Source organism: Saccoglossus kowalevskii, chromosome 5 (genome assembly GCF_978046115.1).
Source record: "Saccoglossus kowalevskii chromosome 5, keSacKowa6.1, whole genome shotgun sequence".
In the NCBI taxonomy this organism is placed as follows: domain Eukaryota; kingdom Metazoa; phylum Hemichordata; class Enteropneusta; family Harrimaniidae; genus Saccoglossus; species Saccoglossus kowalevskii.
In genome coordinates this window covers 39,790,989-39,817,309 of record NC_140645.1, presented here as the reverse complement: position 1 = coordinate 39,817,309, position 26,321 = coordinate 39,790,989, and the positions used below count along the sequence as shown (strand labels likewise).

The 26,321-nt window shown below is 36.7% G+C and overlaps 1 protein-coding gene across 1 annotated transcript; it reads right to left on the bottom strand.

Annotated features, from left to right (window-relative positions):
* Positions 1-934: 934 nt before the first annotated feature.
* On the bottom strand, positions 935-24,437 carry LOC100366568 (DNA repair protein XRCC1-like). The gene is made up of 15 exons (XM_085499409.1): positions 24,286-24,437; positions 22,666-22,758; positions 20,979-21,077; positions 19,948-20,106; positions 14,188-14,262; positions 11,514-11,628; positions 10,562-10,653; positions 9,897-10,014; positions 9,126-9,294; positions 6,822-6,938; positions 5,265-5,476; positions 4,853-4,970; positions 3,873-4,085; positions 3,014-3,089; positions 935-2,125 (listed from the first exon to the last, which is right to left on the bottom strand). The coding sequence occupies exons 1-15, from the start codon at positions 24,334-24,336 to the stop codon at positions 2,015-2,017; spliced, it is 1,818 nt and encodes a 605-aa protein (XP_085355535.1). The 5' UTR covers positions 24,337-24,437; the 3' UTR covers positions 935-2,014.
* Between the last annotated feature and the right edge of the window lie 1,884 nt (positions 24,438-26,321).

Sequence of the window (26,321 nt, the reverse complement as noted above, 5' to 3'; positions counted from 1 at the left end):
AAGTCTTGTTGTATAATGTGAACAGTATTTTGACAGCGACCCCCCCCCAACCTACAAGTGCTATACAAAATTAGCACTGACTTTCTTTATATAACACATTACCTGCCAACCTCTTCCATGGATAGCCAATTAGTCATTAATAAAGTTGGATGCCAACAATGGCAAAATTGTTAGAATTATGTTTTTGTTGCACCTAAAGTGGCGTTCACGTTACATGCTGAAAAACTTGATCTCGATCGCGTGGACGGGTTTCACGTTCTCTGCACGTAATAAGCTCGGTTATTAAGCATCCTTTTTTGGGGATGCCCGGTGGCCGAGGGGAAGACGTGTAGTGGCGTGAAGCTAGGCGATTAGGTGCCGTACGCGAGCGCCGGTTCAAGTCACGCACGCAGTACGTATTTACTATAATTAGACATAGTCTTTACCTTGCCGTTTATTCGCTTACTTGATCTCGGTCCTGATAGATGTTTTGGGCAGAGATTTGCTGTCTGAACGCTCGGACCCAGCCGAAATCATGTATTCGTGGTAAATTTATGAGAACATATGCTGATTCATACTAGTATGAAATGACAATGACAGGAAATGCAGATATAAATAGTATATGTTTGGATACTGTAGTTATGAATGCAAACTTGTCAGCAATTCATATTTATGTGCTGCTGCAACCGCTAATTTCTTGCAATGCTACATTGACGTGAAAAAATAATTGTTTTTCGAATCTTTGCCCATGTGCATGACTCGTAATAAATACCCTAACAAGAAATGGATATAATTTCAATATAGCAATTATATCATCGTATGCATATCGTTTTCATAATCATAATATCACTTTTCAAGAAATATCCGATGAAAAATAGATAGACTTACATCGAGATACTGATGAATAATCAGTTACACTATTAGTTGACATAATAAAAGAACAAATTCTAACCAATGCATTCTTAATTTAAATTTTAATCTAAAGTTGTACAAAAAAATGTGAAAATAAGCAAACCAATACAAACTGCAGACAGAGCGCAAAGTATCTGTCATTGTTCAACATATTTATACCCTCTATGAACTGGTCCATAAAGTATACCAAAATATAAATACTGTTCAGAAGTTTTCTGTTTTATTTTGCTACCAATTTTTCATTTGAAGTATGTGCTATTCCTGGCCTTGCAAGAAAAGGTCATGCTCAGATTAAATTGACTGTATCACAATATTAATGTTATCAGTATACTGCCCTCATACTGTGAAGAGCAGCTTATCTTTTGTTTTATTGTTAGATCACGTAGCAATATTGAAAAGTATGACAAGTCTAAAATTATTATACAACAATTTGTATCAATTTTACCTTTGGATTTTTTACCTTTGACCATTATTCAGTTAAAAAAATATACATACAAAACTTTTTTCAATATTTCAAAACGTTTTCACTATCAAATCCTACAAAGTAAATTAAAACATGACAAATATGACAAAACCTTTTTTGTTGTGTTTGTGATTCTTCCTCATCTCAATTTTTGAAGACATTTTTGGATAATAACATATCCACTGATTATCATTTTAATTCTGTGGTACATGTAAACGAACATCAGTGTGCCCTCTAAGCCCATAATATGCACAAACTGAGGCACAAAGATTTGCTGTGACATAACTAATTATGCTAATTGCCTGGTGACTCATTGACGCAATAGAGAATTATATATTGATCTAGAAAAACATCTTACTGTAGTTATGCAATTTATAATTTGATAAAATGAAATTGACATTTTATAAACAAAATAAGGGAATCAGGGGCTAGAACATATGTTTGAGCCTCAAGTCAAATATTACAGTCAAAAATACAATTTTATTATTTTCTTGCAGACCAGCCCCCCCCCCCCCCCCCAGCAGTCAACATGCACAGTGTCATTAGCAGATAATGAAATCAGTTCATTGAGAAAGTGAAGAAAAATGTCATATAAAGCATATAAAGATCACAAAAGAACCACTTTCACTCTCGCCATCCAACACAGTTGATATGGTTACATCATTTTGGAACGACTACATATGGTTGATATGGCACTATTTTCTGTTTATCATAACACGCATAGATCCATTTGGGACGTATAAATGCTAATGTAGTGTTATCTGATAACGCCTGGAATATAAAACAAATAGGTGTTAAAAATGCAGAATCATGGACCCTAAAAAAGAGGGATAAGTAATCCTGCTAGTTTATTTGTTTAATTGTTAATGACATAGTCCCCGTTAGAATTAGGGGAAATGTTATTCATGCCAGAAACTAAGTAAGTTGCACTAACACCAAATTTAATAATTTAGAGTGAATAATTGGCTGATCTAGTATCAACAGAAATTACCGGTAGATGTATTACCAGTAAATTCCAAACAGGCTATGGTATTCATGCATTTTTTGTACTGAATTTTATTTGTCCAGGCTCACATACAGACATACCGAACATGAAACGAACAGGGACTAATAACGATAGAATGTCGCAATAAACATCCTGATTTAATTTAGTTTAATTTCACAAACTTTGAATACATGATTATGTAAATTATTCAAATTCACATTTTGCAGTTTTTTGTTAAATTTTGACTAACAATTTTAATATTACACGCATCTTTGAGAAAATATTTTGATCATAATTCTTAAACCATAAACTACAAAAAAGTACCTACATGAGTACATGTACAATGAACACTACTGTTTTTATTTTATTAGTAGTGCATTCACTAACATAACATGGTCAAAATAAGTGGTTACTTTATCAGGAGCAAATTTCAAATAAAAATGCCTGAAACCCCAAAACGTATTTGTTGTATATTGAATCATTAAAATATTACATAAATTGACCATATAGAAACACCTCTGTAATTTATGTAAGTGCATGCACCACTAATAGAATAAATACGGTATGTGTAAAATGCCCCTTCCCAGCCTCTGAAATTGTTAAATTACATACCTACCATACATGTAGTAAAACATAACACAATTAAAACAAAACTTATATTGATGATGTCTAACCTGATCAAAGTTGTCATCCCACTCAGAATGTGTCAGAACATATTGTACTTTATCTGTCATATATTCTTCTACAGCGCTGTGCATGTAATAAATATGAGAACGTTATTCTTCTATCAGTGATTGTGTAGTGAGTCATAATGAAAAAAATGAGCTGCAACTATGTACAAATGGGACTTCTTATTGTACTTAGTCCCTTTCTAATATTGGGGCTAACGCAATCCCCGTCCTCTATACAATATGTTGTACCAAGGATTTAGAAAAACAGGGAATGCAACTGTTATGCAAATTAAGATCTTATTAGGAGTCAAGTAAATTACGAGATGACAAACATTTCTTGAAAATACTAAATACAAATGAGTGAGTCCGTGAAAGAATAAATTTTCACTTCTATTTATTAAATTCATTATCTGTGATCTACTGTAAACCAGAACAGAGCCCCCAAGTATGTCACATTTTATTTTATTATACAAAAACTTTACCGTAGTTGTTCGAGTATAAATCCCTCCAGGAAAACAGCAAATTAACGAAAAATGGGGGGAGGCTTATAAACGGATAAAAGTTCAAACTTCTCCAGAGTGATAATTTATGTTAATTTATTCATAAACAAATCGTCATATGTACGATACTAGAGTGCCTTCATCAACTAGCATTGTCCAAATTAACTTGAGAATGTTACACCCCATGGTGACTTGTAAAATTTGGTAAATTTATACTCGAGCAGGGGTTTATACTGTGACAACTACGGTAGTGTACTTAAGTCAATTTGAGTCAAAAGAATGCTACCGACCTAAGTGTGTACTTGTCATGTCATCATTAATATCAATCATAAGTTGATACAACCTTGGATAATTATACATACCCATCATATGCCATGATGTATCTATTCAACACTCTTCTTTCCTGTGCAGAAAATGTTCCATAGAAAAAGAAATGCATACGCTTAAAAAAATCAGGCAAATCAGGGATGTCTGTGCCATTCTTTTGTTCATTCACGTCCATATCTTCATCCGTGGACCCACCTAAGTCATCATTATTTTCTTCTTTGGATTTTCTCTTTTCTTGTTGTTTTATCCTGTGAACATAGGAATCATGTCATGGTATGTACAAGTGAGCAGTGATTGGCTTAATATAGTCATGTGATATATGTAACCAGAAAGCAATAGATGATGTCAGCATCTGAAGATGCTCAAAGAATCATAATTTAGCAGAAATTGTTAAAAAAATAATATTGACTGTAGGCCAAAAATAAGAACTCATCAGATGGTAAATGGTTTGAATCTAGTCGGTACATTGCAGAATGTGGCAGAAATATTCTCACATCACTAAATGGACAGGATTAATTGGATTACGTAATATGATTTTCATGTTTGTTATTTCTTCCTAAGTTTACCGGTAAGTTATGGATAGAAGCAACAACAAAATGTCCAATTATAAGGTTATCCCCAAAATAATAACACTTAGGGAAGACGTCAAAAGATCGATGTTGGATAAAAAAACTTATTGGCTTTAGTTTGGGGGGTGGGGGTGGGGGATTTTGACATCAAAAAGTTTTCATACTACAAAAACGATTTTATTTTTTAATTCAGTATTTGTAGTTCGTTTTTTTTTCTATAAAATCATGGACAAAAATAACAGAAAATGGTTTGGTACGAGTGTAAATATGTGCGTCAAATGTGGTCAATTTCAGAGCATGGACCTAGAGCATGCCCAGAACGCCATGATCTATATTTATTAATTAAGTTTGAGTGGGGGTAGAGGGGTTTGGGAAAAAACTAAAAGGAATTAAGTTTTTTATCCTACATTAAACTTATGATGTTGTCCCTTATACTTCCCAATTACCTTTCAATTTCATCTTCTGTGTCACTACCTGATGAGGAAGATGATACTCTCCTCTTCTTGATTGGTGATTTTTTCTCATCCTCGTCAGTTGAGCCACCATACATCTCATCATCATTATCTGTCAATTAATTAATAATAAATAAATTAAGGCATTTTCTCAAGCTAACGAAAAAGGTTGTGAATTCAGTGACAGGTTTCTATTTCACTCAAGTGCTTCTGCTTCTTTGTAAACAAAGTAAAAGTGTTTGAATATGATGTCAAGAACAGTTTACCCAACATAAGAAAAAATTCAAGTGTAATAAGTTTTTGGATGTGTGCTGATACAGTTTTTTATGGTAAATTTTGTTGTTGGTGCTAAATTTATAATAATAAATGTTATACAAAAAGATCAAATAAATTTTATTCATTCTACCTGGTTTTGGTGCTGCTTTTGGTGATAATTTTTTTGGGGTATTTTCTTTTTTTTGAGCGGTAACAGGTTTTTGTTTTGGTGTTGTTTTTTTCTGCACTTTTTTTGGTGTTGTTTTCTTTGGCGTTGGCACCCAATCATCCTCCTCCTCATCATCCATCTCTTCCGATTCTTCCTCGCTCTCTTCATCACTAGAAGCATCTCCTATTCTGTAACTATGGTAACAAGAGATAATTGGAATTAGAATGTGGTGCAACACTATAAGGAGAGGGGTAGTCATGCCATGCATGTGTGAGATTTGTGTTGATATTTTTTTCTTGTACTCGCTGTGCATCACTCAAAGTCGCCATCTTTTTTATAGAGAACCATCTCTTGTGCATGCATAGAACGACAATCATCTCCATTTTAATCAGCACAACTTCTAAACGAAACATTTGTGACAATTTTATTAATATTATTACAGTCCAATCAACTCCTATATCACTGGATAAAGACTGACATCATCAAAAACAGGTCTTTCTCCCTCAGTGAAAAGTGAACTTCTGGTAACAAAGAGTCATGGGTTTAACATAAACGTCTGCTGAAAATCTCAATAGCCAAAATAGATGGGAATCTCAAAGTTGAAATAGCTTCACTGTCTTAGTAGATTGTCTTCCTTAAATGTTTATAATATTCTATAGAATGAGATATTAGCCATAGTTCCCACAATGTTTTTTTGTCAAATCACAACTATGGTAATTTATAAGATTGTTGCCATGGCAACCACAATTGTTAACATTTGGTTAAAAATCAGAGTACCTACATACCAAGTATCAAAGCAATAAAGTTGCCAGTTTTTAAGCAGAATTTGAAAATGACATTTTTACCAAAAATGACAAAAATATTTGTTAATTCAAATAAAGCTTAGAAAGAACCATCACGTGCTGAGAGTATTGGAGGCATTTATAAAATTAATTTATAATTAGCCTTTCAAACAAAAAGCATGAGTGACTAATATTGGCCTGCTGATTGGGATGCACAACATGAAAACAATGTGACACACAATAGACCATTTTCCGTTCACTGCGAGTTCCTGCATTATGCGTGAAATCGAACGTAAAAACAGGACAAACAAAGGTCATAGTGTTGTAGTGGCTACAAACATTGTGTGGGATTCAATAAACGTGTAAGTATTTTGGGGATATTTCTATGCTTAATAATGTGATGTACACATTTGATGATGGTCAATTTTGATGAAGTAAGAGTTATTCAGACTCAATATCCCCTGTCAAGATCGATGTGAGATACAAAATAAATAAATTTGAGTTGAAAATCAAATCGCTCGATTTTTGCGACAGGCGTTCACCACGCATCTTTCATGCAACTTGCGAGATCTCACAGTTGAACCGAAAATCGCCTATTCAGACAAGCCTTGCATTCTCATTCAATGTATTTCTTTGTATATATCCTCTCACAAGGTTCATAAAAATGACTGGCAGGAATATGAATACAAGGTAAATTAGTGGAAGGAGCCTTCAAGAATACTAAAGTACTATATGCAGCGATATATTTAGTTCATACCTTTTCCATGGCAACCGCATTTTCCTCTTGTAGCAGTCAAAAATCCACTTTTCAGATACTATCTTTCCTCCCTTTTTCTTCACCTGGTTATATTTTGGAGTATTAGCAAATGCACATCTATAAAAAAAATCATATTAATATTTGGTAATTTGTACAGAAATGAATGATTTTTTTCTCTAACAAGGTAAAACTGATTAAATTAGATGTAGATAGTGATATTGAAATCCAAACATAACATGCATCCTATTACTTATAAAAAAGACTCATGAGCAACCAATGAGATCTTATTTTCTGAACTGTTAGCTAGAGAGATCAACAACTAATAAAAATTCATATTAACATATGGACAATGTTATATAATTTCCACTGAAATCAGCTACCAATGAGAACTCATGGACCATTTTGTAGTGAGGTGCTCCATAATTTGCCATTATTCCAGTTGTCTTTTGTAAAATTAAAACTACATCAGTTACAATTACATTACCGTACTTATCCGGGTAAAAGCCCATGCCTGGACAAACGCCCACCCCCCACTTTTGACACAATAAAGAAGTTGAGGTCATATCCAGGCACACGCCCAGGGGGTCTTTTTCTACATAAAACAAGAAACAAAAAAACTATTTTCTATTTGTTGACTGTGGTTGTATTAACAGTTGACTTTCTTGAAGTCTGTCGTGATACTTATAAAAAATGTTAATTGCGTAAAACAAGGGGTGAACGCAAAATAGCATCTTTTATCACCGCTATTGCATTTCTGTCGTGAAAACTATTCTTCTGTCGTTGGATAAAAAAAAACTTCCTATTTCAAGTACACCGCGATATCCATATAGTGAGACATTCCAACCGCCAGAATTTGCTGAATGATAACTTTCACCGTGATGAATAAGCGTCGAGTCTGTTAAGAAAGCAATGTCACGATTTGACTTTTATGATGAAATACTAGTAGTGATGTCATTCTTAGCCAATCAGTAAAGCAGATGCATAAAGGTCAAAGATGATTGCTAGACTGTAAACAAAAGCATCGTGTGCCATCGCAGCAGAACGACCCCATTTTTCTTGTCTCTTTATTATGATTAGACATGAATGAAAAGTGCCAGGCTGACAGACTGCGAAATCCGTGGATTAAAAGTGCTAAGTCCAAATTGTGTGGGACGGTATCGACGAACTTCAGGAATAAGTTGTAGGGATTTTGTTTGTCGGCTACAGTGACGTCGACTTGGACATTTGAGGGTTTTAAGTTTGACGAAGATGGCAATGAACGTACAAATAAAGATCTGAGAAGTTTTTTCAAACAGCTATGAATTTTTACTGTATAAATTTGTAAATTATTATTGATCTTGTATGAAGATTGATTCAGAATTTGTCGAGTCCGGAAATCATTTTACGCAGTTTAACCCCTGACATTTTAATTCATTTTGAGTTCACGTGTATTGGGCGTGTTTGTCGGCGGGAAAATCCTAATTCAAATGATTCCTCACTGTCGATTTTTATTATTTCTGGTCTATTTGTCACATTATAAGCAATACATTATTTTTGTTTTTTTTACTTCTAGTGTTGCATATTGTTCAGTTATTTCCGTTGCATGTTTTCATTTGCTGTTCTATTCCCTGCCGCAGTTCGATCTGCGTGTTGTAAATTTTCGGGTTTTTTGCCGGGGATCTCCTGGCAAATGCCTACCCCTTCTTTTTGGCAATTTTCCATGTTCAGGACCCTGGGCTTATACCCGGATAAATATGGTAGTTTCATGAAAGCTACTAAAGTAACATGGGAAAGCCACTTAAACTTGTATTTTTAGATGGTAAAATCTGTTAACAGACTATAATGGGTTCGTGTAAGCGATATATGCACTTACGGCAATGCGCGAATGGCGTGAAATCGGGCTGTGATGCGCGAATGGCGAGAAATCGGGCTGTAACGTTCAAGTGCAAACAAAACGTACCGGCAAACGAGAGTTACCGAGCATTTCCGGTTATATCCGGGTGTCCGCGAGTATTGATATGAATGCCAATTGTCAACAGTCTAGGGAGTCCGCAACACTCGTTTAAGCAATCCCATTTGAACTGTATCGCTGAGAACGCTTGCTCGGGTTACTGTTATTGAGTGGCCCACCCATTTCATTTCCTTGGGCTAATTTCTCGTCATTCGCGCATCACCGTAAGTACATATATCGTTTACACGAACCCATATAGTCGGTTTAAGGATTTTACGATCTAAAAATGCAACTTTAAAGTAACATCTGAAAGCCACATATGCCACACACTGTTATTCAAGCAATGCAGACCTACAGTGTATATGTTTACTTACATGAGATGTGTACACTCATTACACCAGTCTGATTTGTATTTGGCTCCCATGTCTAGTGCTTTATCTCGTATATTTCCTCGTTTTGGATTCTGGAAACCGCTCAGTGCAAACACTACACCTTTCATTAATTGGGAAAACTCTTTCCCAGTTGATGCTTTAGTAGGCTCCGCTACAAATAAACAAACAATGCAACATTGTCCTTAGATGCCGACTTTTTCCTGAAATCAGCAATTAGGCTCACAGTTCTTCTATATATAGAGCAAGATTTAACACTCAAATCTTGCACAAATACAAAACTGTTTTGTTTGATATTACTTTGGTTGGAAATGCTAGAACCATCTCAAGTATGCAATCTAAAAAAGCAGACTGACTTGAAATTATACTACTGAGTGATGAACAGTCAGCTGAAGGTATGTACAAAAAATAGCAGATCATGGTAAAAGCAGAGAAGAAAATGAAATGCTCTGGAATACTTTATTTTCGCTGGAATTAATTTTCGCTGAAAAAGCTTTTTGGGCGTTTTGTATGGAATTTATTTTCACCGTTTTTTGATGAGTTTAATGTGAAATATAGGAAAAAAAGTATATTCGCTGGATTTTATTTTCACAGAATCATCCCTTCAGCGAAAATAAATTCCAAGTGAAAATAAAGTATTCTACAGTAATAATCTATTTTAATTCCTAAATATAACAAAGATTCTAATCTTGCCTGAATTCTAGCACTGTTATCATGGCTAACTACCCAAAGAGAGAAAGTTTGTAAATAACTTACATTTAGTTTTCTTCAAAGGAGGTGCTTTTACTTCAGGTTTTCTTTCTTTGGGTGGTGTGATAGATCTCTTTTTACTCATGGATGGCTTCACTTCATCTTGCGAGAGTTTTCTTTTACTCTGAAAAAATCAGATGATATGGTTCATGAGTGGATGAAGCAAGATCAGTGCCAATAAAAAGGTCATTTGATGCATGATGAGATACTTACTTTTAATTTACTACTGGTATTCTCAGAGATAGAGCTACGTCACAGAATGTTCTATGTTGCTAAGATGTGTGCCACTGTACCATGTATTTCTATGGGCTATGCGCTAACTGCTGTGGAATACCGGTCAGCTTAAGTTGAGAAAACAGCACAAACTCAACTATGAGACAATCCTGAACAAGCAAATTTATTTACATTGTACATGTGGGGGTAACAACTAGCCTAAAGTACAGTTTTCGACTAAAGTTTTCACCGGTTAAGGTTGCCAGGCAGTGAAAATACAGTATACTTAAAATCTGTGTATAGTGGCCACCTTCATTAAAATTGTCTTTATAAACAGGTGGTATGTGAAGGTTGGATTGTTGATTGGTTGTCTTTTATACACAGATTGCTCATATGTTATGCCTTGGGACTGCCTGAGTGGTCATTATAGGCAGGTTGCCATGGAGACCAATACTAACCTGTGTTGAAGGTAATGGTGATTTACAAGTTGATGAAGCAGTAGTTTCTGTGCTTGCTGCAACAGTTGGTGCTGCTCGGACAGCTGCTGCATCTAAGAAAATTATTAAAGAGTTATTAGTTTCAGAGTGTAATGACAACACGATTTCATGATAACTGTCTGCCTTTGTAAAATCTATCTGGCAGACAATGTGATGTTATGAAAAGATCCTTCTACTTCGAAATGCCCAAACAGAATCTTAACAATAAATATTTGTTCACCGTGTTATAATTTTGCATTGTTAAATAAGCTATTGACATCCAATCTTATTAAAGAATTCTAAAAAGGAAAAGCTGAATGTGAATTTGGTTAAATTGTCTTTGATTGGACATGCTAAAAAGCAGGATCTATCAATTTCAAATTTAAACCAATAGATTTTGCCCTCCTGACAAAAACATGCGACTTCGTATCCCATTTCCCGGAAATGCATCACAACATGTTCAATGTGATCCATTTACCATGGAAACACACTGGAACATGCACAATTTTGTTTGGTTTCATCCACAGTGAATACAGGTTTACAGTGGCAATTCTGGCAAGGTATAATGGAGAGGTGATCACCTGATTAATGAACCTTGACTGGTGGAGATGAATAAAGTAGTGTCTAGACATAACACACATTGACTTAAGGATGGTCAGAGACGGTGTAACTGATGATTACTGATGTTGATTACTCTAAAAAGTTGCACTCATCAAAATATATAGTTTATACCTTTGATGACCTCCCAAACACTGTAACAGTAAACCAAACAAAATGTTGCATGCGGCTTATGTTAGCTGCCAAACTGAATCAATTTGTGGTGTAATGCACATATGCTTTTCATGTTTCAATGAGAATTCAATGGATACTATATATTGAACACTTTCTCCTGAACAATAGATTTTTCGCAAATTGGTTTAGACACCGCTCTTACCTTTAATAGGTTCAGTCTCCTTTTTCTCCTTTGCAGTTTTAAAAAACAACCCTGGTGTGATTTTTTGTGGAGAGTCAGATCTTATTTTGAAAGCTCCCAATGTTGTTGTAGTGGCCTGGCATAGATAGAAGAAAACATGGGTTACATTTAACTTGTGGCACAGTGCAGAGTAGTGCACTGTAGTTTAATGAAGCACTGCACTACACTGCAATGTGAAGTAGTGTGGTGTAGCATAGTTTGGAGTGGTATGAAGTAGTGTGGTGTGGCATAGTTTGGGGTGGTATGAAGAAGTGTAATGTAGCATAGTTTGGTGTGGTATGAATTAGTGTGGTATAGCATAGTTTGGTGTGGTATGAATTAGTGTGGTATAGCATAGTTTTGTGTCGTATGAAGTAGTGTGTTGTAGCATAGTTTGGGGTGGTATAAAGTAGTGTGGTGAAGCATAGTTTTGTGTGGTATGAAGTAGGGTAGTGTAGCATAGTTTGGAGTGGTATGAAGTAGTGTGGTGTAGCATAGTTTGGGGTGGTATAAAGTAGTGTGGTGTAGCATAGTTTTGTGTGATATGAAGTAGGGTAGTGTAGCATAGTTTGGAGTGGTATGAAGTAGTGTGGTGTAGCATAGTAGGGTATCGTATGAAGTAGTGTGGTGTAGCATAGTTTGGTGTGGTATGAAGTAGTGTGGTGTAGCATAGTAGGGTATCGTATGAAGTAGTGTGGTGTAGCATAGTTTGGTGTGGTATGAAGTAGTGTGGTGAAGCATAGTGTGGTGTGGTATGAAGTAGGTTGGTGTACTATAGTTTGGTGTGGTATGAAGTAGTGTGGTGTAGCACAGTGGGGTATCGTATGAAGTAGTGTAGTGTAGCATAGTTTGGTGTGGTATGAAGTCGTGTGGTGTAGCATAGTTTGGTGTGGTATGAAGCCGTGTGGTGTAGCATAGTTTGGTGTGGTATGAAGTAGGATGGTGTACTATAGTTTGGTGTGGTATGAAGTAGGATGGTGTACTATAGTTTGGTGTGGTAAGAAGTAGGGTAGTGTAGTATAGCATAGTTTGGTGTGGTATGAAGTAGTGTAGTGTAGCATAGTTTGGTGTGGTATGAAGTAGTGTGGTGTAGCATAGTTTGGGTGGTATGAAGTAGTGTGGTGTAGCATAGTTTGGTGTGGTAAGAAGTAGGGTAGTGTAGCATAGTTTGGTGTGGTATGAAGTAGGGTAGTGTAGCATAGTTTGGTGTGGTATAAAATAGTGTAGTGTAGCATAGTTTGGTGTGGTATGAAGTAGGGTAGTGTAGCATAGTTTGGTGTGGTATGAAGTAGTGTAGTGTAGCATAGTTTGGTGTGGTATGAAGTAGTGTAGTGTAGCATAGTTTGGTGTGGTATGAAGTAGGGTAGTATAGCATAGTTTGGTGTGGTATGAAGTAGTGTGGTGTAGCATAGTTTGCTGTGGTATGAAGTAGTGTAGTATAGCATAGTTTGGTGTGGTATGAAGTAGTGTGGTGTAGCATAGTTTGGTGTGGTATGAAGTAGTGTGGTGTAGCATAGTTTGCTGTGGTATGAAGTAGTGTGGTGTAGCATAGTTTGGTGTGGTATGAAGTAGTGTGGTGTAGCATAGTTTGGTGTGGTATGAATTAGTGTGGTATAGCATAGTTTGGTGTGGTATGAAGTAGTGTGGTATAGCATAGTTTGGTGTGGTATGAAGTAGTGTGGTATAGCATAGTTTGGTGTGGTATGAAGTAGTGTGGTGTAGCATAGGTTGGTGTGGTATGAAGTAGTGTGGTGTAGCATAGTTTGGTGTGGTATGGAGTAGGGTAGTGTAGCATAGTTTGGTGTGGTATGAAGTTGGGTAGTGTTGTGTAGCATAGTAGTGTTGTGTAGCATAGTTTGGTGTGGTATGAATTAGTGTGGTATAGCATAGTTTGGTGTGGTATGAATTAGTGTGGTGTAGCATAGTTTGGTGTGATATGAAGGAGGGTGGTGTAGCATAGTTTGGTGTGGTATGAAGTAGGGTAGTGTAGCATAGTTTGGTGTGGCATGAAGTAGGGTAGTATAGCATAGTTTGGTGTGGTATGAAGTAGTGTAGTGTAGCATAGTTTGGTGTGATATGAAGGAGGGTGGTGTAGCATAGTTTGGTGTGGTATAAAGTAGGGTAGTGTAGCATAGTTTGGAGTGGTATGAAGTAGTGTGGTGTAGCATAGTTTGGGGTGGTATAAAGTAGTGTGGTGTAGCATAGTTTTGTGTGATATGAAGTAGGGTAGTGTAGCATAGTTTGGAGTGGTAACTGGTATGAAGTAGTGTGGTGTAGCATAGTAGGGTATCGTATGAAGTAGTGTGGTGTAGCATAGTTTGGTGTGGTATGAAGTAGTGTGGTGTAGCATAGTAGGGTATCGTATGAAGTAGTGTGGTGTAGCATAGTTTGGTGTGGTGTGGTGTGAGTCAGATCTTATTTTGAAAGCTCCCAATGTTGTTGTAGTGGCCTGGCATAGATAGAAGAAAACATGGGTTACAATGTGAAGTAGTGTGGTGTAGCATAGTTTGGTGTGGTATGAAGTAGTGTAGTGTAGCATAGTGTGGTGTGGTATGAAGTAGTGTACTATAGTGTAGTGTAGTGCATTAGGTCTTGTAGAGTAGAGAGTTATATTTTATTTGCATTAATATTGACTGTGATTAAAGTTGTGGCTTACCTGTGCAGGTGGTTTTTCTTCACCTGGTAGTGGAGGCGAGTGAAACTTAATGAATGACAAACCAAAGGCTGTGTGCTGTAGAGAATACAGAGATTAGTGAAAGTCAGCTCACATGACGAGTTTGGAATCCATATTTCATTTTGCACATAAGATTAGGATTAAATTCAAAAAAATGTTTAGAATTTTTTTTTTAGAAAACATAGAAGCAGTTTAGGCAGAGGGTTTTCAACCCGCCTATTCACATATATGTAGTTCATACCCACCATAGACTCTGGTCAGTCAAAATGACTATTTTGAACTGTAGGCATTAATCTGCGATTCAGCCAATGACAGAGAGAGAAATCTAGGTCAGGGGAAGCCCCATGACCTTATAGATTTTCTTCCACATCATGAACCATGTGACCGAGACAAGGCGGGCGATGCCATCTTGCCTTATGATCACTTCTTTTTTGTCTTTAAACAAGGACTAAGCCAATCGCTACGGAAAAGTGAATAGGCGGGTTGAAAACCCTCTGCCTAAATTCACTACGTTCAATTACCCACCATAGACTCCATGTTCCTCCCGACCACCTCACTTTTCTGTAGCGATTGGCTTAGTCCTTGTAAATGACTATTTTGAACTGTAGACAAAGTCAGATGCCAAGAGGTGGTGGGTTTCTGAGCAAGAACAGAAACAATAAAGGGTTGTCCCGGGACGATAATTCCTACTTACAACTACCACCTAGTTAAGACCAGTTACAAATGGTGTCTTTTCTTGCCAGTGTCGTTTCAATAACAAAAACAACTGCTGATAGGGTGACGGGGTCGGCCTGTCCGAGAACGCTAGACCCAAACCAGATTCTGGGGTAACTAGCATTTCAAAGGAAAAGAGGCCGAAACAGTTCTGCATGAGGGCAGAGGCCGAAAGCGAGACCTAGACACGTCCAAGGAGAGAAACGAGGGGAGCACCTGATGCAAGAGCCAATGAGTTAGCCATGGCATAAACCTCGGCCCTCATACTCGTGTCTCTGTATAGACTATATGTCATAATTTTATCATCTTAAACTGTTTTGAACAATGTCAATTCACTACGTTCAATTACCAACCATAGACTCTGGTCAGTCAAAATGACTATTTTGAACTGTAGGCATTAATCTGTGATTCAGCCAACGATGGAGAGAGAAATCTATGTCAGGGCAAGCCCCATGACCTCATAGATTTTCTTCCACGTCACGTAACACGTGACTGAGGCAAAGAGGCCCACGCCATCTTGCCACATGATCACTTCTGTCTGTCTCCGCACCAAGTGTGCATCGTAGCAAAAACAGTGTGATTCAGTCTCCAGTTTTTTGAGTGAGTTTTCTGAAGAAGCTGTGAACCATTGTAGAAGTAGACATAGTCGCTGGTAGGATAGTTTTTCTTATTTTGGGACCAGTGTCTTTTTTTGTCCTGGCCATCAGAGGTGTCTCGAACACGCCCTTGCTCACTTTTTTTTGAAAAGTGAAGGGGGGTGGTTAGGTGATATCTGATTCGGCGGGTGCAACCTCAAGCAGCCCCTTGGAGCCATGTCGTGGCGGTGATGTGGGGAATATCGATCCTAGTGATCCGATGTACTACCCCCACCCTTGATCCTGAAGCAGTCACTCTTGTTAGTGCTGTCGCTTCCGGGATCCAGACAGCGTGATCCAAAGCAGCACCGACTGCATGACTCTCCTGGTGTGGCCGAGTGCTGGACATAGTGGGAACACACATATGGTGTTGATGAGCGGATCTTGGTCCCCTGCAGAATAGAGGCCTAAGTCCCTAGGGTGAGGCAATTTCATGCTTAACCTTTTCCGCTGGACCCAGTATTACCCGATCGATGTGGTGTTTGATACCGGAGCCAGATGTAGAACCGCCAAACCCAAATATCTGTTGCACACAGATTGCGCCGGTGTATTACGGCTTGGAGGCAGTGTGCAACCGACCCTGGACTCTCCAGGTGGTGATACGCAGTTACAAGATTCCACTGCGATCTCCACCTTTCCTGTCAAAAGCCCTGCACATAATGATGCACCCAGTGAATCAGCGACACCTTCGACTGGCCCATTTGGGCCAAGTAGTCGACATAAGAGTGCTCCCCATCGGTTATGCATGGCTTTATGCGTGTTCACCAGAGTGTTGAAACAGGTGGTGCTGCTGCTGCACCAGGCGTCGGTACACATCAATCCGTATCTAGCCGACTGGTTGCTACGCAACCCAAACAAGGGGTTGTTGGCCTGGAGCAAGTAAGGCTAACACAGGATTTACTACACCAGTTGGGCTTCCTAGTAAATCAAAAAAAGTCCCATCCACACCTAACAAAGTGTTTGGGTTTCTGGGCATGGAGGTCGACACAGAGGCAGGGTTTGATACAACCATCACAGACTCGTTGCCTAGCACTGAGCAGCATAGACAAACGTCTAGTCAACGTTCCCTCTGTGTCTCTCAGAGAGCTGATGCGTATCATCGGAATGATGATCTCAGTTTGCAGGGTAGTTCCCCAAGCTGCATTACGCAGCCACCTGGTGTACACTTTGTTGCAGCACCGGGTTCCCCTACGGGAACTGGAGAGGAGAGTAACTCACGAACCAAGCAAAGGATGCCCTGCCCTGGTGGACAATTGCCAACCTCAGGCAGGGGGTCCCCTGGACCTATTCGCCACGGCTATGACACCTATTGGACGAACAAGCCCAAGAAATATGGCCCCTGCATTGGGTTCAGGGCCACCAAATCAATTGACTCGAACTGAAAGTTATGCACTTAGCACTGATATACTTTCTACCCATAGTTCGAGGCAACAGTCTTGCTTTGCATAGGCAACACAGCGATGGTCTCCTATATCAACAAGGAGGGGGCGCAGATCTCCATTGCTGTCAGTTCTGGTGGAGAAAATTATCCTTTGGTACCTGGAATACATTGTGGAGCTAGCTGCACACCACCTTCCAGGGGTGTGAAACAGTCAAGTGGATGCTCTCTTGCGGTGACTCTGTTTCCAGAATGTGGAGTGGCAGATACCCCAAGGGGTAGCCTCCAGACTGTTTCGACGGTAGGATGGTCCAAAGTTAGACCTATTCACAACACCCCGGAATGCCAAGCTCCCGACATACGTGACAATCCTGCTCAGTCCAGGAGCCTGGTTCATGGACGCTTTGTCGATCCTGTGGGCCACATGAATGCGTACGCCTTTCCTTCCTTCCCCCTAATTCACTGGGTACTTCAACAGGAGTGTACCTGCATTTTGATGCTGGTAGTGCCAAGCAAGGCCTGGTTACCACTACTGTTGGAATTGTTAGTCGAAACACCAGTGGTGCTTCCAGACATTCTGAATCTGCTGTCCCAACCGGACGACGCGCTGCCGTTGAGCCCAGCTGTGTACCAATTACACGCATCAAGGCTTTCAGTTGACTCGCTCAGATTTATATGAGCAGGCTGCCGACGTGCTGGCCAGGGCGAATAGAGATTTCACCAATGCAGCCTACATTTTGTACGTCTCAAAATGGTGGCTGCACATTGATGGCTGAAGTGGAAAGAAGATTGATCCATGCCTCCATTAACACCAGAATATCGTAAAGTATTCATAAAGGCAATACGGTGACCATGCAGATAGACTGATGTGTAGCAGAGGTTGATCTGACTCCATACTGCCAGAGTGCATATTTTATGGTAATGATAAATCTCATGATATCCTTACACTGTGACTTATACATGTACATCTTTTATTTTCTGTTGTAGTAATTTAAGTGAGTAAAAACCTCATATCAAACTAAGAATTCATGCCTGCAAAGATGTTTAGATTCTAATTTCATCTCGTTCTATATGGCTGTAATTTCAGTGTAAACAATGGAAAGCGTTTGAAAGTGGCGCCAATAACCTGTAACACATTCAATGTTGCTGACGTAGCTCATGCCGCACAAGAGAAATAAGGGAAACCTTTTCACAACACAGTAAAATTCTATTGTAATAGAAGGCTGAAGCACTGGTATAATATTATAATAATTTATGTTATAAGGACTACCTACATGTACAATGAAAGTAGCAGTAAATGCCTAGGCATAAAGTCTATTGGTTGATGTATCCAATCAGAGTAAAGCATATTATTCATTGAAAGAGTCCAGCGTAATTTTTGTAAATTTGTATATAAACAAGTTGGCTGGGACGTGGACACACAATATGAAATTATGTGCAATACTTTAAATATAGCCACGTTAGCAGCACGCAGAGATTATTGTGATATGGTTTTTATGTATCAGTGTGTCTTAGGATTGTACAGTTGTTGTAAATAATCTTTTTTCAGTTTACATATTCCATGTAGTTTTAGGAAAATGTCTCTTATTATTGTACCAATTGGATGCATTGAAGTCGCTAGGAATGAGTTTTTAAGTAGTTTGTCTAGGCTTTTTTTTAATAAAACATAAACTGCGGAATTTTTAATCTGGGATTGTCTACTTTAAAACAGAAGCTTATTAAGTCTATTATTTTCTAATTGTAATTTTGTATGTATACTGTAAGTTGTATTCAACAAATGTGTTTACTAACACACCACTGTTATTGGCCTTATATGGCTGTTGTTGTTGTATTAAATAAATAAATAAATAAATAAATAAATAAATAAATAAATAAATAAATAAATAAATAAATAAATAAATAAATAAATAAATAAATAAATAAATAAATAAAATAAATAAATCTCTCCTAGTCATACAATATATTTTATCAAGTAGCCTCACATAGGTATATTAATAACAACAATATCTTGTAAACTGCTTTAATCAGAGAATATTTCACTTTGGTCTCAAGGACAAAAAGTCACAGCAGTTTTTTTCTAAATTTTGCCATCACAAATTCAAATAAATCATCAAATCATGAACACACCTATCAATGAAAATTGACAGACACCGATAACGAACATTTACAGCCTGGAAAACGTGTGCACAGACGACATGCATACATTAATAAACAAAGGTTATGTCAACCTGTCACCTAGGGCTGTGAGGACGCTATATCATGTAAGACAACTTATGACAATAGGGCGCCATCACAGAAAGGCCACTAAAGTCCTTTAACATACATTTAAAGGTGGTGGTTGTTTTGTCACAACCCGTTCAATATGGGACTCATACAGGTATACAGCACATGTAAAATACATTGTATGTTTACATACACGACAACCACCACCATTTAAGTGTGTGTGCTGATAATATTATACAATGTGTGCTCTAGGGTATGTAGATAGGGTATCTAACAAGTGTGATGGCATAGGTGATGAAAACATTACATTTTCCACTGTAGACATAACAGTTTTTCAGAACACAGGAAAAAATTCCTCTGTCCTGCACTATTTATATATTCACCTGATTACCAAATCTTGCCAAATGAAGAATTGTTTATCAAGATTTTCTTTAGTGTAAACAAATGTTTATAGTATTTTAGCTAATTTTGTATTTCAGATTCTAAAATCATTTTAGATTAGTTGTGTTACTTTATGTTTCTTATATTGGACTTTACTCAAACATTGTTTTTGTGTACGTTCCAAATAAAATATCCTATCCTATCCTAAATAGTAGAAGTGTGTATACGGTCAATATGCATATTTTAATGATCTAGTAGATAGATAGATATTATTAGAAATATGCTTCTACATGTGATATATTCCACAACAGTATAACAAAATATACTGTATTTAAAAGTGTACTTGAAATGAAAAAGAACATGTTTGATTTTTAGTGTTTTAACCACAACTACCTTATACAACAGACATACCTTGTTAAATGGTTGTGTACACACAATCTTGACTCGATCCCAATTCTGATTACAAACTGTTTTGCTGAGTTTATCAGAACCGAATATCCGGACCCTGTTTACATTATTGCAGTTTTTACTTTCAGCAGGACTCATAAATGATGATGACACCAGTATGACCTTAGAAAAATCAAATATTATAAATTGTTAATAAATTAAATTTAATATTCATTATTTATTTCTCCTAGGAATACTAGAAATCAATTTCATATTGAAATGTCTATTCCTAGTTTCTTTATAGCTGGAGACAAATTTGGAGAATACCGGTACTCTGCTTATGTGACATTTTTATATGAGTGGACATTGTTCACCTTATGTAAATTATGGCATAATACTGTAAAACATATCTTTTTCGCGAGCATGTCTTTTTAGCAAATTTAGCGAGAGAACTGATTTGCTTATTCAAGATGTCGCTAATGACTTTATTATAAATTCAAATGGCCAAGGCTTGGGGATTTGTATACAGTAATCCGGAACATAATTCCTAATTACACTTGACAGTTTTTCTTTGTTTTTATGGAGGTGATAATTGCGCATTTGTTTTGGCAGGCAACAGACAAGTATTGTGAAAACAGGAAATCAACAATGACAAGAGAGATTCGATAAATCAACATTTCGCTCTTACGTCATTTAACCACAATTCGCTAAAATTGCATGTCGCTTTTTCAACATGTCTTACAGTATCTCCGCCACAGAGTATAGTAATTTTTAGGCAAATTACTCTAGACAATTTAAAATATGTAGCAGTTAGCTTAAAGTCAGCTAAAACTAGAGAAATGTTAATTTTTGATTTTACTGTAGAAACCAATAGTAAAACCTAATAATTCCAAATGGTCACAGGTTACTAAAATATAACATATCATTTTTAGGCTGGTTACGCCAAACTTGTTTGTTGTCAACATTCTCATACAAGATATCGCAAAGTGATTGAATTCTAGGTATTTTTATTTCTGAGTAGACTTCTACTTTACATGTAAATGAAAGCATAATACCTGAAATTCATCAGACGTTGACTTTCCCACCAAGACTTCCACAAATGCTGACCCATCATTACCAATATCAATGGAATGTATCTGAGTGGATTTTTCAAACTGAAATTAAAAAGTAATGTAATTATGTGCAGGTAAGCATCGCGAGGCTAACCAGTCGAAACAGAGCATGGAGAATAAAATGGTGCTCAGTGTTTCCAGTAAGCATATACTGATTTAGTCTGCTTAAGGATGTATATAGTAACCAGTACTTCCAAAAAAAGCATTTTTAACAAAAAAATTAGGTATGTGTTTATAACAGCAGACCGCTCACTTTGATTTAAGGATAATCGGCTTCGAGCGCAATCAATAAATATTGACCTAATTTGCATAAGTTGGCCTACTTAGCAACGGAAACAACGCACTCACGACTTGTCTCTGCAATCGTTCTATATTAGTACACCGTGTGTGACACATTCAAAAATTAGTGCTCCCTAAAATTGTTATCAGAATTATTATTAGAAATTAAAAGAAGGAAGGGACCAAAATGAAAGAATATGACCCCAATGTCCGAAGAAGCAAAACTTCGTCTCAAAAAAAAAAACGATCGTGGTATGAGTCCAGCGAAAGTTGACTTTCCCACCAAGACTTCAACAAATGCTGACTCATCATTACCAATATCAATGGAATGTATCTGAGTGGATTTTTCAAACTGAAATTAAAAAGTAATGTAATTATTATGTATACATCATCTAATACTGTAAAATACTTCGCTTGGAATTAATTTTCGCTTAAAAGAATGAGTCAGTGAAAATAAAATCCAGCAAACTTACTGTAAAATACTTTATTTTAGCTGGAATTAATTTTCTCTGAAAAGGTATTTTGGGTGTTTCGTATTGAATTTATTTTCACTTAATTCTGACGAGTTGAATGTAAAATATAGGAGAAAAAATATATTTGCTGAATTTTATTTTCAGTGAATTATTTCTTCAGCGAAAATAAAGTATTTTACAGTATCTGATGTGTGGCTATAACATACAAACTGTCAGTTCTGTGTACTTCCAGCAGTACACATGAAAAGTTACATCATCAATGCAAAAAATAGCAAAATAAAGTATTTACAAAACAATAAGTTACAAAGCACCATGTTCATAAGTTTGCCGATTATTAGAACTGATTTCCTAGCATCTTGAGTCAAATTGAATTCTCCTAAAATCAAGTTGAATCAGTTTGTTGACTACTGCGAAGAAAATAATACTTGAGGCACAAACAAAAATGTTGTGGCTGCTGATTTCCTTTTACACTTTCTTAATACAAGTAAACGGTGAATTTCATGAAAACCGAAATTTCAAATTATCTAACTTTAGTAGGATGTTTTTCAAGATCACTATATCAATCACAATGAATGATTTTCTATTGTATCAATGACATGCCAGTGAATTAGCATAAATAGATGCATCACAGTAAACTGGCTTAGAGAGCACACTGGTTCTCAGTGCAAAGCTATGAATTTCATTATGAGATGACAATCTACTCATCATCCAATCGACCATAAACCCCAAATAATGATGAAAACTAAACTATCTTGGCAAGGATGTTAACTTTACAATTTAATATGTCAGATTCTGATAAAAACAAGATGCAACTTGTGTGCATTGTGATTTTATTGAAATTTTGTACACAATAAATATTAAAAATAAAGAAATCTTACTTGTAATATAACTGACACATTCTTCTCACCAGCTGACTTGCATTTCCATTTTCTGTAAGTCTCATCCTTTAATAAGTTATCAGCTTTGTGGTTCTATGGAAGAAAAGATTTGTAGTAAAGATCATGTGATAATTTATTTTATTTATCTACTATTCAGCCATGTGACTGAAGTTTGGAAAAGCAGCAAACATGGTACCCTTAGGTAAACTCGGTCACTGTAACTTGTAACCAGGACACACATTTTATGAATATTTACAGCTTTTTTAAGCCCAGTCATCCTACAGTGATTTGCTATTTTTTGCATTGATGATGTGACTTTTCATGTGTACTGCTGGAAGTAAACAGAACTGACAGTTTGTATGTTATAGCCACACATCAGATACTGTAAAATACTTTATTTTTGCTATTTTCGCTGAAGGAATGATTCAGTGAAAATAAAATCCAGCAATTATACCTTTTCCCTATATTTTACATTCAACTTGTCAAAACTCAGTGAGAATAAATTCCATTATAAAACACCCAAAAAGTCTTTCCAGCGAAAATTAATTCCAGCTTAAATAAAGTATCTTACAGTATAATGATTAACTTAGAATGCCACCATTTTTATTTGCCAAAACTTATACTTAAAATATTTGGTCCTTATTTTATAATTTTTTTTTATAATTTCTTTGTTGATTTTAGATCTGATGGACACAATTTACCATTGCCAACATTTATGAAAAGATAAATTAAGAATTAAAAAAATTCAATTAAAAAAAGAAAAAAATTAAGTGATACAAAAAACAATGTACATTTTGATGACAAAAAGAGGACAAAAGTTGACCATGGCATGTCAAATTTCAAAACATGCAAGTTTTTGCTTTTTATATTTTATATTTCAAATGCAAAGGAACAGTGGACAGCATTGTATGCATTTACATAACAATACAACCTAATTTACAAAATAACTATTTCATTAGGATAATGATTAAATACTAGTGGTTTCTATTTTTTCCTGAAAGTTTGAGCATTTCTGTTTATTTGATTATCATTAAGTTTTAGCATCATATGGTATTAGTTTTTGAAAATCTAGGTTGATGTTACAAAATTGGCAAAACTGATCAGCAAATCACAGGCTCGGCAGTCGGCACACTGTTTTTGTACGTTCAGTGCCAGGTAATAATTATGTTAGTTGGTGTTGTATTGTAGTGACCCGGATGTTGACAAACACAACTCAGAATCCGACATTGAGAAGACAACAAACTGGCAAATGTCACATTAATAGTTAATAATACAAACTAATCACATTTAGTTGAAGAAATGGAACTCAATGTGGCTCAAAACTGTTTGTACTGTAATAATTGTTGTGTGTACGTTTCACACACTTTGACAGAAAGTTTTCCAAGTGCATCTATACACAGAGCACCGTGCGTGTTGAGAGATGGTGCACATGCGTTGTGTCGTCACAAGAAGCGCTGTCTCAGCACATACATCGGTGTAAAAAAGACGTCGACCTGCAGCGTCAATGGGTGCACAGGGATAATACAACTCACAACAACGTCCAGAATGCTGTCTGTCGGATTGTCCAGTTCTGAATTCGACGGCATACGTCTACATCTCCAAGTATTATGGTAAACTTACCGGGTCTTCGCTGCTACAGGATACCACATGCTGTAGTTTAATTGGTGGCATATTTGCTGATAAGCTACCGCCAATATCTCGAATTTCGCGGTATGGTTGATGGTCGTCCGGAAAACAACCAGCGACGCTATTGTTACCTTTGACCTTATTAGTGTTTTGTGGTTGCGTGTTGCTTCTTAACTCCAATGATGGATCTTCTAAAGACGTGTCCATTTATTTGATCAATATTCTCCTTCATCCTAGTTCAATTTCTAAGTTGTGATCATTTAGATACAATTTTAAAATAAACAGTAATTTCTTTAGTCTTTAATGTCTTTTAAATACTTTCCAAAATGAAATTCTTGTTTAGACAATTTATAAGTTTTTTTTAGTTCTGTCCCATCATTGCGACAGTTATTTACATGTTTCTTGTTCCTCCTTCCTGGATATTCATTATTTAGTTTCAAATTTATGTATTTTATACTTAAAATAGCTAATTTCTATATTGCTAAAGTAATTCTGACCCAGATTTGCTTTAATATTTTGGATGTATTCCTTTGAGTTGAAATCAAACCACAGTCGTACTGCTTGTAAATTCTATTTCCTGGTCTTCAGGAGGTAGTGAAAGCGCCACGCATGCATGAGATATGGGACTCATACGTACAATGGTGGCGACTGTTGCGCATACCAACGATTACAAACTGAGACTTTACTAAGATTTATCTATGTAATTATTTCGATGATTGCAAGGTATTGAAAGAGTCGCTGGCGGTAATTAGTGCACGTTGCGCCCAGGTCAATCCTCTTACGCGCGATTTCCAATGAAAGAGCGCACTGGATGATGTGAAATATCGCACATGCGCGGTGCGACGGCCACGCCCTTTAACTTGGACTTGTGTGTGTGTGTGTATATATATATACATATATATCTTATCGTGTATGCATTGTAATTTTATTTCTTATAATGCCAATCAATACTTACACTCATATTTAATACTCGGTACATGATATTGTTACAAAACTGGACATGATACGTCGGCAGTCCGGTTGTCATCCGTCGACACCTGACACCTTAAACCACTAAAGAAGTCGGTCTGGCCTTCGAGACCGGTGAAGGTGTTAGATTCAACATAATACTTTTATTTAATATATTGTTTACGATCCATGTGCACTGGGTATATGTCTAAATACTGTCGAATCAGGTCGGGCATTTTGTGTCGTTTTGATTTACTTTATACTTGAATACTGAAACAAAAACTCCAGTACTTGGCTTAGATAAGCACTTTTCCCAGGGGACTTTGCCGCGTTCCCGAGACATGATTATTCCCCCCCCGGGGGGGGGGGGCAATTGATACATAGCTGGGTATGTGCTCAAAAGCGTGATCGTTTTTATACCTGGATAGTGGCAAAATCTATACCCATATTTCTGTCATCACTGTTTATTTCAAATAAAACAGTTACCGTATTTGCTCTATTAGAAGAGCATCTCCAATAGAAGCACGTGTAAGCCAACAGTTGCATTGTATATTGATTTATTAAAATATGTATTTTGACCATAGAAACACCTCTGTCACTTACATAAGAGCATATTATTAACACAATGTTCAGGTTATTTGTACCAAATCAGAAAAATATTACCGATATTTATACCTATCTTGACCAGAAATAAGACCGATACTTATACCTAAAATCCAAAAAACGAGACCCATTTCAGGGGCACGTCCCCGTTAGGCAAGTTCTATGTATTGCCCCCCGCCGGATTATTTTGGACCGACTCCCAGAGTGAAGGTGTGTATTCTATGCATTTCTATGTATTCTATGTCATTTTCTGCATAAATAACACCAACCTACCGTTAATCACGATACCGATTTTAGGCAATATGATGCATTATAGCTCACGGAATTACATGTACTATAATGCATAGTACTATGATGCATCTGCACATAATAGGTATACTGCACAATGTTATCGTGCATATATTGACCGTACCTCAATTTTAGGTAAAAAATGGGTCGTTGAAATAGACAAGGCAGAATTTAATGTATCGAAAAAAAAA

What these genes read in the sequence shown, in the direction of transcription:
- LOC100366568 (XM_085499409.1), bottom strand. Translation starts at nt 24,336, where the DNA reads ATGCCACCAATTAAACTACAGCATGTGGTATCCTGTAGCAGCGAAGAC. An exon ending in ACAGAAGATGAAATTGAAAG is followed by an intron (nt 4,086 to 4,852) that starts GTAATTGGGAAG and finishes CTATGTTCACAG; the next exon opens with GATAAAACAACAAGAAAAGA. An exon ending in TACATCATGGCATATGATGG is followed by an intron (nt 3,090 to 3,872) that starts GTATGTATAATT and finishes TTACATGCACAG; the next exon opens with CGCTGTAGAAGAATATATGA.